The sequence below is a fragment of the Nothobranchius furzeri genome, chromosome 4 (assembly GCF_043380555.1).
Source record: "Nothobranchius furzeri strain GRZ-AD chromosome 4, NfurGRZ-RIMD1, whole genome shotgun sequence".
Classification (NCBI taxonomy): Eukaryota; Metazoa; Chordata; class Actinopteri; order Cyprinodontiformes; family Nothobranchiidae; genus Nothobranchius; species Nothobranchius furzeri.
In genome coordinates this window covers 64,271,301-64,284,310 of record NC_091744.1, presented here as the reverse complement: position 1 = coordinate 64,284,310, position 13,010 = coordinate 64,271,301, and the positions used below count along the sequence as shown (strand labels likewise).

Sequence of the window (13,010 nt, the reverse complement as noted above, 5' to 3'; positions counted from 1 at the left end):
ACAGCAGGTGACAGCAGAGAACAGCTCGGCTATAGAAGCTAACCATTAGCATTAGCGACTCTACCATACAGCAGAACTCCATCAGGCTTGTGTTTTTTGTGGAGATAACACATCAACATTGCAGAGCAAACAGAGTCAGAATCATGTTGCTGTTATCCAATTCGAGGCAAGGTGTCCAGATATCAGGACACAAGACTCCAAATCCTGCCATCTGAAGCTCACCTGTGATCTGGCTCACTTCTAGTTCCTGAAATTGAGGCGCCAGGGCTTTTCCCCCCTGAGTACGACATACAAGGCATACATCCCTCCAAAGAACACTACAAATGTATTGATTAAACAAGTGTTCAACACCTTTAAGAATGATTTTAAAAAGCATGCAATTTGTTTTTAGTAATCATTAACATGAGAGAAAATAAAGGTAGAAGGAATTTTCTATTGATTTCTTCTCCTGTTATAATTTTCTGATAAAGTTGTGCAAATGTATCTCAAATTTGAGTGGTGCAGTTTTGTTACAGCAGTGTCCCACCAGTTCATACCGCACATGAAACATCAAATGTGGAAATAAGATGAAATGAAATGTTGTACGTTGATGGTTAACAGAGACCAGATTAGGGGACTGCAGCCATTTCTTTCATGTTACATTGTATTCCCTTTTTTTCATTATTTGCTCACTATCATAAAAATCTGTTTATTCTCCTCTAAAACAGTCTTTGTTAGACATTTCTTTACCTGCTGGATTTATGAGTAGTCCTGTTGTTAGATGATGAGCTCTCTGTGGTCGTCTGAGAACATGCAGCATGTAGTAAATGTGACACGCTCTTGAGCTGTGGGCGTGCTGTGGTGTCAGTGTGCTGCCCTCTCATGTTGGAGGTCAGTGCAGCTGACAAGAGGACAATACAATAATCACAGAAATACAAGGTTACATGTTAGCCGCTGACTCTATTACAGGATTACGGACTGGTAAAAGCAACCGCTGGACAACTACAAGGAAGCATATAAATCATTCATATCGTGTTATTTCGTTTATTTTTACACTCCTGCTGCGTCGTGCTTGATATTTACTCGAAACTGGACAGGTACAGTCATTAAAGTGTACACAGCCATGCCAACCTTTTTCTTAGCAGGCCTTTTTCCTGACCTTTACATCAAATAGGTAACTTGCTCACCATCAGGGGTGATGCACTCTCAAACCCAACCTGCTGTGTCTAATCTCCCTTTGCACTCATGCAGACTGATTTAGATCCTTACAGTGTTCCTTAAACGTACTTACAGGAAGGAGAATCTGCCTTTTTTCCTTCTTGACATGTGAAACTCCCTCTGTGCTGCTGGAGCCAGTGATGCAATCACAATATCAGAGGGTATTTCAAGGGCTTCACCACACAGTTGCAAAGTAGCATTGAGCTTTTTTTACTTGCTGCAGGTAGTGGGAAAAAGTTTACATTCATTTATTCTCATTGAGGTTTGACAGTGTGACTATTTTTGCCCTAGGCATTTTTAGTGTTTTAATGCATGCAAAAAATGTCATAATTTGGTCATTTATCAAGGGCAGAAGTTTTCCTATACACTTACACCTTTTCAACTGCTGTTCATCACACCTTGTTTTTCCCCAGGATATCTGTGACTGCCCTTGTTTGTCTAATTCTCATGACCTTCATCTCACAATCAAGATGCCCCCCCTCCTCCCCTTCTCCTCTCGAACCACCAATGGAGTTTGAGGCAATCTCCTAACGTCAGCAACATTGCAGGACCTCTGTACTCCTGCAGCTTTACATTCAAGCCCCATCTTCCACCTAGGCTCATTAGTGCCACAGGTAGAGGTGACAAGAACGGTCATGCAGCCTCAAAGTGATAAAACACACAACAACAGAAGGTGCTGCAGAGAATTAGGTAGTTCAGGAGAGGCCAGCAAGAAAACTAAAGTGCATTAGATAGAGTCTTAAAGAGTGGGGTTTTGGTGCAGTGCACAATTTACATTATACTGTATATTGATTAACTCTGCACGCCCCATGGGAAGAGGTATTGAGCATCGTGACTGTAGGCTGGATTTTAATTCTATCCTCAGCATTTTAAATGACTTTCTGCAGCATGTCATTACCACTTGAGTAATGTGCCTCCGTTTGCTGTGGTCACAAGTGATATGTAAATGTTATCTCTTCATTACATTCTTGCATTCAAAATAACATCAATAAGATTTTTTTTTACATCTCTTTTTCTTCAGGTGCACAAATACAGACCTGGTGGGGGTAAACAAACTTTTTTATTGACAGTTTTTGAATAAGCAAACTAAATTATTTTGTTTTTGAATGGGTAATATGGAAAGTTGGGTGTTTAAGAACAAAAAATATTGAATTACAATATTATTTTGAAGATTTAGCCAAAACGCTATAAAGTTGCTATGAAACATAGCCATCCTTGAAATCTGTCTATTTGCATCATCAAATAAAATTATACTTTAAGGTAAATAATCTAAAAACAACCTTTAGTCTTTCCGGTAGGATACATGAGAGCAAATGTTTCTGTTATCACTGATGCTATTCTTTCTCACCTTGCAGCAAAAACTTGTAATGTACACTGCTGGTTCCTGTGCTGAGAGATCTATTCAAATGTTATAAGCAGTTTTTTTTTGCCCTGCGCTCAAATATATAATGTGATTTGTTTTGAGGGATTTTTAATGGAACTGGAATGTGTTAATTATATGTTCCGTTCAAAGGCAGCATTGTAGGTGTTATGTTGGGGACAAATATGTACATTTTTGCTTAAATAAATCTTATTACAAGCTGTTATGACATAAAAAATGTAAACGATTCAATTAATTAACCAATTTACTGAAATCGATGACATAATGAACAGCCACATCCATTCTTCCCCACATGGCGGGAGCCGATGAAATCAGAAGATAAGAGGGGAAAGAGAAAAGAGCTCCATGGATGCATTTTCTCCTGCTCTCATGCTGGAATGGCGCTTGCTGCTGGATGAGTGCTGCGGCTGCTGCTGTTAACATCCTCCCTGCATCCCTGCTGCTTCCCCCTGCGGACGAACCAGAATGGTTTCTTCCAAGCGAGCCAGTCAGTGCCACCGCGGAGGATAGGTAGCCGAAGAGTGAGCGCGGAGGGGGGAGAAGGAAGGCTTCATCCACTGCCTGCCATTGCAGTGCGGCGGCAGCTGCTGCTCTGGAGCCACACCAGGGAGGTCTTTGCTCCTCTGTTAAGATTTTCACAAGCACGCCGCGAGGACCGTTTCCATTGTAAAGGTGAATGGTTTTCTTTCTATTATTATCCACCACTGGGCCATGTGGAAGCATTTTTTTCTTCCACCTTAGCTTGAGGACCAAACTGGACGTGTCCCCCGGCGGTTAGAACCGAGCGATAACGGTCCAAGCCGAGGTACCTTAGCCACCTGCTAAATAGATAGCTAGCTGTCCAACATGCTATCCCCTATTGAAGTCCAGAATAACAGTCCCCTATTTTGTGTTATTTGTCGAGCTTTCACGAGGGTGTTATGTAAAGTCCTAAAACGCCCAGCACTCTTACTGTCACCGTTCGGGTTGGTTATTAAAGTGCGTCCAGGTAACGAGTAGGAGCTAGCCTAGCTTCTTGAACAAAATGTCGGCCAGCTTAGGGGCTTGATTTGCCCAACAGGGTATAAAGGGGATTTTTTTAAAAACAAGATCTATTAAAAAGTCAGGCAGCGACAGAAGAGGAGACGAGAGGAGGGAGTAGTAATATGAAGTCAGCTGCTGGAAATGTGACATCAGTTTTCTACACTAAACAGAAGGTCATGCGGTGGCTTTCATTGCTTTGATGCCCTGCTAAAAACTAAACTGTGGAGTTTCTGGCTAAACCTCACGACAACTATGGCCAATTTAATCTTATAATCTATTTTAATTGTGGTAGGATTGTGACGCTTGGTATCAAAATAATGCACGGTCATGTCAGCTGTTAACGTGGACTACAGTTAGTGTTTGGGTTAACAACAAGTGTCTGGTTGTGGCTATCTTCATATTACGAGTTGAATTGAGAGGGATTTAACACAACACTCTACTAGTTTGATACTAGGCTCTGGTCGTTTTGATCAATAACATCCCTGTTTTTACATGTATTGTTAAGTAATCATAGTTAACTCAGACTGATAGTTATCTGAGGGGAGGGACTACCTAAAAAGCATTGGGACCAAAATAATAGCATCTATACATTCGCCTTTTTACTGGCACATTAGGATTTCCTTTATAATTTACTCTTAAAGCTATATGCAAACTTAAGTTAACTCCTCTAATTTCCCTCTGGGATTAATAAAGTAACTTTGAACTGAATTTGAATTTGAAGTGAGATTAATCCTGTGTAAATGAAGGCAAAGTCGTGGTTGATTTTAGATCTGCACAAAATTCGGAAACCCCGCAAATGTGATTTTTTTTAGCTAAATATCTACACATTTTGTCCTCACAATGCTAACAACGCTTTATATGTGCTGTTTTGTGCCAAAGATTGATTGCCTTTTGCACAATTTGAGTCTGACATTTATCGTAGTCCTTTTGATATTGACATTGGGTTCTTTGAAATTGCATTATTGATAAATTTGTAATAAATAATGCATTCCTAGTTGGGTTGGAGCAAACTATGTACCGTATTTTCCGGATTATAAGTCGCACTTTTTCCTCATTGTCTGGCTGGTCCTGCAACTTGTATATCAAAATGACTTATATACCAAATTATGTATACCGCGCTGCTGCGGGCCGGCTCCGGACCAGGAATGAGCTCCCCTGCCCCGCCATCACCTGCTGGAGACCGTTGCACGCTGCTGCGGGCCGGTTCCGGTCCAGGTTTCAGCTCCTGTGCCCCACTGGGAGGGTTTCAAACACCACCATCTCCTGCTGCAGCCTGTGGCGGGGTGCTGCGGGCGCTCTCCCCACCCGCTGGGAGGGTTTGAAACACCGCCATCCTCTGCTGGAGACCGTGGTGCGCTGCTGCGCCCTGATTGTTTATTCTGTTATTGTTACCGGTACTTGTCTTGCAATGTGAAACGCTTGGTCTCAGATTTTGTTAGGAAAATAATAAAATTTCCCCCCAAAATGCGACTTATAGTCCAGTGCGACTTATATATGTTTTTTTCTTCTTCATTATACATTTTCTGGCTGGTGCGACTTATACGCCGGAAAATATGGTATATCAAAAGCATTTTAATGATCTTGTTTTTACTTTTCATAGTGGTGAGCACAAAATAAGGACCCAACAGCTGCAGTGATATGACTCTGTAGCACACAGGATTGGTGGGAGTTTGATGATTCATTATTGCCTTGCACAGCACTGACTCCTTTAGGCCATTGACTAAGATGTGTCATCATCTTTGTAACTGCATGAAGCAGCAGCTGCACATTGATAATAGCCGTGTCAAATGAAGTGAGAGGGGAACATGGCAGATTATATTTGTGGTGATAATTATTATATTTTTATGATTAAACTGACTTCCTTCTCCAAAGTAATCAGACTGAAGACTGTCACCTGTGATGTTCAAGGGCAGCCATACATGTTGGCCTGTAAATCACTGAGCCCTGAGCAGTGATGGGAGCAGTCATCATCTGAGTCATCATGGTTTGTGAAGGGCAAAGGGATCTGGTATTTTGCTTGCTTCAGTTAAATTTGACTGACTGCAGCTTTGTAGTCGTGTGTATTTATAGAAACTGTCTGGAATGAAGAGCTTATCTATCAACAGATGTCCTAATGAGACAGCATTACTGTATTGTGATGCGTTGTTGAGAAGCTAAACTTCCATCTTATTTTATAAATTAGATCGATGATTGAACAAGACCATATAGATGTATTACTGCAACAAAATCAAAGCAGAGGATATTAGCTCGTCTTTTAGGTTGATCGGTTATGTTGAAGTTTTCAGAAGATGCTGGAAAATTAGATTTCTCATCGGTAACATTTTGAGTGTGACATGTATAGCCTTTTTGACTGACTCTGTGGCGTTTCTGGACTATGCTTGAGTCTGTTTATGTCACGGTTATAACTCCTGGTATACAGATGCTTGGATGAATAAATCAGGTGAATCATAAATCCCTTTGTGAATGGAGCAGAGAATTATCAGGATGCAGTTAGTCACCAGTCACATTTCAACACAAACCTCCTTTTTTAAAAAGCATAGAAACATTTGTTATCACTGCTATTGTTCTCTGGCTCAGTTGTCTGTATTTTCAAACACAGTGATGAAGAGGAGGCGGGGAGTAGGTTGGTGCTGTTAGCTTATCTCCACATTCCTGCTCTCTTGTGTGAGGCGCTGATAACTTCCACTGCACTGATTGAGTTTAGGAGCTGATTTCCTGGTTTGTCTGTTTGAGACAGGCTGAGGTTCTGGTTACAATCTCTGACTCCAGCTTTGCAGCCTGGAAATAGACATGTCACACTGAAGCCCTTTCCCACAGACCTTTAGATTATTTAGCATTTTAAATGATTAAATATAAACAAACAAACAAGCTTTCTGCTCAGGATCAAATACAGATTTCAATCGCGATATTTTGAACACATGAACCAGTTGCAGACCTAAAAGGAAGCTAAAACATTTTAAAGGGTCCAAATGAGTGAAAATATTCCTCTGTAATTGTCACAAAGTTAATCCCGTGATCAGGTGTTTCCTAATGTTTTGCTACATGAGCGTTAAACCTAAAGATTGCAGAAAGAAAACAAAAAAGGGTAATCACAAAATAAATATGAAAATTATGAAAAATAATTCATCTTCAAAATGACCCTTGACCACATTTTCATGTCATTTTTCCCCAGGCTGCCTAGCTTAATATTGCTGTTTAGATTAAATGTAATTAAGTGAGTTGATGATTTTTATATTTTTATAAACTTTTATACTGCTTAGAACTTCATTAAGTTCAAACTCTTGCATTTCCATTTCAAGATGCTCATAAAAACACAGATGATCTCACAATTATTTGAGGATTTCTGGGAATTTATATTTTTACTCCGGTACTGCCGGCATTTGTAGTATTCATTCAGAAAGCATATAAGGAAAGGAGTATTTGAGACTTGAAGGTACAACTGATTTGAAGAGTGAAGAAGTGGCAGAGCTGCTGATTTGGTTTATTTACTTCTTCACATGCCTCTTTAGGTTGATGTGGAAATAATTAAGTTGTAGGCTGAGAGTTTGAAGGTAGTGGAGAGAACAAACTATGTGTGGAATCTGTCACCTGTCCGGGGCTTAGCTGAGAAGGATGTAAAATGAACTCGTCCCCTTTACTGTTTGTTATTTAGTCTATCTGTGTTGTCTATTTATGCAAACTGAAGAGTAGGTTTCATAACCCATGTGTTGGTGGTGTCCTACGAATATGGGCAACTTTTAGTTACAATATTTGCAATTGTAGATATCCAGTTGAATGCTTCTTTCTGTAAGATTGTGTTTTCACATTCCCCTTTCTTGCAAATTTCCTTCCTGTCACTGTATTTAGAATAATCTCATGGATAGTGTTTGGGGATCCTTTTTATCTTTCATTCTCAGAAATACATTTGTAATTACAATATGCAAATTTGTTGTCAGCAGAAGCATATTTTTACTTCGTCTCAGTGCACAGTGCATCCATGTGGTTCCTGCAGCTTAACCTGCACAGAGCAGGGTATGCAAATAATGTCGTTGCAGCAGTCTGCAGTAACAGTCTCATAAATGTCAGAACTTAAAAAGGAACTTGGATAGCATATATGTTTGTCAGAATAAATCCCCTTGAGCTGTGTGTCGGTAACCACTGCTCACTTCCCCAGTCCAACAAACTACTCTTCTGTCTCTATTTCCTAATATTTCTGCAGTTGTTTTCTTGATATCTGTAATAAACGTGCTGCTATTAGGAGCGGCAACCATGTCTTTTAAATAATCCATTCATTCATCCTTCCATTTTTGCAGGTTCGGTCGGCCGCTTTGACAATGGAAGCACAGAACATGGCCCACTCAGACTCAATAATGTCCCCCGCCTCCCCTGGAACATTTTGGAAGTTCTGTCGGAGGTGGGAATTGAAACTTCTTCTGACAGGAGACTCCAACAAACCTTCCCAGCAGACCCTCACAATATGTTTAGGCCTGCCAGGTCTGACCGGCATCCTCCCCACCATCTGAGCCAAATCACCACCAGGTAGTGGTCAGTTGACCGCTCCGTCCCTCTCTTCACCTGAGCGTCTAAGACATGCGGCCGCAGATTAGATGAAATGACAACAAAGTCGATCATCAAGCTATGACCTAAGGTATCCTGGTGTCAAGAGCACGAATGGACACCTTTATGTCTGAACATGGTGTTCATTATGGACAATCCGTGACTGGCACAAAAATCCAATAACAAAACAGCTCGAATTCAGATCAGGAAGGCCGTTCCTCCCCACCACACTCTTCCATGTCTCGCTGTCGTTGTCCACGTGAGCATTAAAGCCCCCAGCAGAACCAGGGAGTCACCTGAAGGAGTTCTCTCCAGCAAGGACTCCAAAAGGATTGGGTATTCTGAACTGTAGTTTGTTGCATAAGCAAAGACCACAGTCAGGACCTGTCCCCCACACGTAGGCAGAGGGAGGCTACCCTCCTGTTCACTGGGGTAAACCCCAATGTACAGGCACCAAGATGGGGGGCAACTAGTATGCCCACCCTACATTTTTCATTTAGTTTCATGACGTTTTTTTACTTTTTTTGATTTTTTTTTTTTTTTTTTTTGGGAAAGCCAACTCTGCGCATGCTCAACCTATTTAATCAGATTTAATACTTGGTGCATATAAACTCACGGCATGATCGCATCATTTCAGTTGGTGTGCATGTAAATAGAGATTTTGGATTTCCGATCAACTAAGATTTGAATCGGATTTGGGAAATTTGGCGCATGTAAACGTGGCTAATGTCAAATAATTTGACTGCTAACTAAAGCAAAGCAAACACCATGTCCTCTAAACACAGCTGAGATATGTGTGAATCACAAGTGCTGGATGGTAGGATCTGATTGAGTGGATGAGGCCATTACTGATGGATGGCAAGCTTCACAGTGGTGAGCCATCATTCTGATGCTTCACTGAAAATGTCATTTGCCAGTATAACAGACTTCACTCAGCTGAAATAAATTGGGCTTCTTCAAAAACAAGCACGAGTGTTATCACAATGATTTGGTTGTTTACCAGTAGAAATGCGTCAGTACTTTTTCAGTAGTTTAGTAGTTTTTAAAATATATAGATTTAAATAGTTGATGTGACTTTTTTACAGGTCAGCCTTTGACAATAATAATGACATTGATCTTCAAGTTACTGCCTTTCATTTTCTCATTTAAAATGCTTGTGACTTGTCAAATGTGTTAACATGAAGTGTTTTCTTTTTCTCAACCAAATGGACATGCTAAATTTTAAACAAAAATGTACAATAGACAGAAGTGTTACAACACGAGCCTTCATTAACTTGATCGAGTTAATTCATATTTATCAGGTATATTAAACAGTAGTTGGTTTTTAGGAGGTGTTTGCATAAAAATCAATACAACAGAATACAATATTTGCTTAATATGTTATGTATCACATCTCATAATAGATCTAAGTTCTCCTAACTCGAGTCATTACTAGTGTAGCGTTGCAAATTGAGTGCTTTAAGAGCTCAGGATTATAAATTATCTCTACTTGTGACCAATAAGCTGTGATATCTATTTAAATATAAAATATCCACCCTGCTTGGTCTTTGTTGTCTTTATCAGAAGATTCTAGGATTTTTGCTTTATTAAGTAATTGTACACACTTTGTTTTGATTCAGAAAAGAGTCAGGTTTATAAAAGTAAGAATTTATTTCACAAACAGTTAAAACATGACTAGTTAACTAAGCATTTACTGTGAGTGGATGGAACTAAATGTGATTAATAAACCTATGCGATGTTAGTCAGAGCCTCCTTATCTAGGAAAGCTGAGTTCTGGATGTAAAAGAATTTGGTTTGCATAAACTATGAAGTTCTTATCAAAGACACATCAGACGCAATCTGTCATGTCTACTTCACCCGTTCTCGGAGACCCTCGTGATAGATAGTGCTGGGTATCGATTCAAATTTCCAGAATCGATTCGATTCCGATTCTTGAGATTTGGAATCGATTATCACTATCTAATCCGATCGATTCCGATCCGATATCGATTCAATTCAGGTCATCAATTTAAAAACATTTTTGCAGTTACCTTAATTCCATTGTGTAGTATATTGATAATATTGACATTCAATGATACATTAATGAAATATTGGCTATTAAAAACGGTTGTAAGCACCAGTTCCTCTCCAAGAATGTCAAGTGTTTCCAGTGTTTTCTAGGACATCATTAAATTCAGATGTTAGGAATTCAGCCAAATGCTATTGCTGTTGAAAGCAAATACCATTTTTATTCAAATAAGTTTCACCATATGAAAAAAGATATTATTTGCCAGTGCAAATGTAAACAGAAACAGAAAGCTTAAAATTAACTGTTTTGGTTTTACTTTGTGCAAATAGAAATTAAAATGTACAGAACCTTAAACAACTGTTTCACAGTCTTGTGCAAAAACTTAAATACTTCAAGTATCCAGAAACATTCATATTAATGTACCAACAAAATTGAACAGGAACATAAACTTGACTAAAGACAGACTGTGTAAACTGTCCTCTTATGAACATCACTTGGGAATGGTAAGATTCTTCTGCAGGAAAAGTAGCTGATTCACACAACCAGGGGTGAGACAGCTTCTTTTTGCAGTGATTATATCACCTGCAGTTGAAAAAACCCTCTCAGATGCGACACTGGTCCCAGGGACACAGAGATATCGCTTAGCCATGCGAGCCAAAAGAGGATACTCTTTTTCATTCTCTCTCCACCAGACCAGAGGATTGTCCTGCAGTCCTGCAGGTCTCCTCGCCCTGTACCTCTTGATCTCATCTTCTGCCACCTCTGCAAGAGTTTTCTTTGCATGTCCCCTCTCCTCTCTTGGTATGTAGGCTTCCCCAAGGAGAGACTCCAAAGCACTGGATTGCTTGGGGTTAGGTGCAGGGGGGTTGTTTTCCTCCTCTTCCTCCATTTCATCAACTTCATCTTGCTGCGTGAGAGAGAAGAAATACTTATATGTGTTGTTGTGCAACAATAGGCTTCGGTTTGGCTATGAATAACTTAACACATAACATAAATCTGTCATTTTGATCTAAACTATCAAGTCAGACAACCACTTGGATATCAGGAAAAGTGTTCAGTCTTGGTTCTTAGAGTTGTGTATTTTTTGAAGGTTACAATAGCTTACTGCCTTGTGTATTTAAGTGTAATATTATTTCTCGTTTTCTCCAAGGATATGTGCTGCTGTAGCAAATTAACTTCCCCACTGTGTGATTAATCAGACTATATTCTATCATCTATGAATGCCCTCCTGCTCAGGCTGAGATTTAAAATATGATAAAATATTTAAATATTTAAAAATATGTTTCTGAACAGTAAGAAACTGCACATTTATAATTGGAATAAACACAAACAACTTCTCCCTGATAGGTAAGAGTTTAGGTAGTATTTGCTTGGATTTTTTTTTCACAAGGCTTCTTATTACTTACATTAGATGCTTCTTCCTCCATCCCACCCACTGCCTCAGCCTGGAGCCTGGAGAAGGTGTGCTCTCGCTCCTCCTCACCCAGAAATGGCAGGGCTTTGAAGCGTGGATCAACAGCTGAGGCGGCATGCAGCATGGCCGTCTGATTCACATACCTGAAATATAAATGTCACACATTTAAATCTATGCAATTAGGGAGATAATATTTTCTTAAATTGTTTAATTAAATACACAATATAACCTATTTTCTCTCTCACACACACAAAATAGGCCTACCTGGTGCTCAGGTTTTTCTTGATCTCATTCTTCATATCCTTAACAACTTTGGAGTCTTCTGGGAGGCTGGTCATCTCCTTCAGCAGCAGAGCATGCAGGGGTGCGATCACTGAGAGTTGGTGACTTTTCTTCTGACATGACTTCAGTAGCTTTTTTCATTGGCTCCGCTACTTTCATTAGCCGCTTGAAGCCCTCGTTTTCAACGACAGAATATGGGCGCATATCCTTGCAAATGAAGCCCGCTATCACCTCAGTTATTTTGTGAGAACATGTAGAATTAGCCGGTAGTTGTAGTGATTCCTTGAATTTCATCTGCTGCAGACCAGTGGACGGCTTGCACGCAAGATCTTGGTGATGTCGCAAAATGCGATTGTTGAGATTGGTTGTATTTCTGCAATATTTCACCTCCATTTGGCATGCATTGCAAATCACTTTGCTTTTGTCAAGCTGACCTTTCTCTTTGTCCGTTCTGAAACCAAAATGCTGCCAGACCGCAGCTTTAAGAGTTTTTGGTGTTTTCAAATCGAGCGCATGGCTAACGTCGCTGCTAGTATTCGACGCCATTTTTAAACAATATCTTCACACCTAGCACGCATGCGTGAATTCAGTCACATGACGGTGGGCGGGAGAAGGTTGCTGCACCATATTAACCCTTTATCATCACCCACGCCTCTGAACTTCTTTTATATTTTAGCTGTACAAGAGCCAGACACTGTTAAATGGTTAAATCGATCTTTGGACGTATGAATCGATCTTTATGAATTTATATAAGAATCGATTCAGAATCGGAGAATCGATTTTTTCAACACAGCACTAGTGATAGATCCGGAATGCCGAAGTCCTCGGACTTCCAGGCGCCGAGGTCCGTAGAAGAAACTGTGGCCCCCACGAAACCGGTCTTAAGAGTTGTCTCTAGGTCACAAGCAATATCAGCTTGTTTTGCAGGAACTGTTTTTCATCTGCTTTGCAGGTGCAAAAAGGTTTTGACGACGTGTCAAAATCTTTGATGGGTTAAAGAGGTGTGCTTCAGCTAGCCGGTCTGAATCTTTCTCTATGAATCTTTCTCTAGAACTGCCGAATCACACAGAGTGATCCAGTTTTAAGGTTTTGATGTTATGATTTGCACAGCCAATCAAAAGCTGACAGGCTTGAGAGATGTTACCAAGACAACTCAGAAACACGCCTTC

General features: G+C 40.1%; 2 protein-coding genes across 12 annotated transcripts in view; one reads left to right on the top strand and one right to left on the bottom strand.

Annotated features, from left to right (window-relative positions):
- tjp1b (tight junction protein 1b) overlaps window positions 1-13,010 on the top strand; it is a 109,007-nt gene that overhangs the window by 54,014 nt on the left and 41,983 nt on the right. The window contains exon 1 of one of the 11 annotated variants that reach the window (XM_015964217.3): window positions 2,876-3,250. The exons of the other annotated variants lie outside the window; for them this stretch is intronic. The gene's annotated coding sequence lies outside the window, so the exon portion shown is untranslated. Of the gene's footprint in view, window positions 1-2,875; window positions 3,251-13,010 lie in introns of those variants that run through there. 11 annotated transcript variants of the gene reach the window in all.
- Window positions 10,636-11,683, bottom strand: LOC139069647 (E3 SUMO-protein ligase ZBED1-like). Its single transcript, XM_070550345.1, has 2 exons — window positions 11,552-11,683; window positions 10,636-11,052 (listed from the first exon to the last, which is right to left on the bottom strand). Exons 1-2 carry the CDS (start codon window positions 11,681-11,683, stop codon window positions 10,636-10,638), a joined length of 549 nt encoding a protein of 182 aa, XP_070406446.1.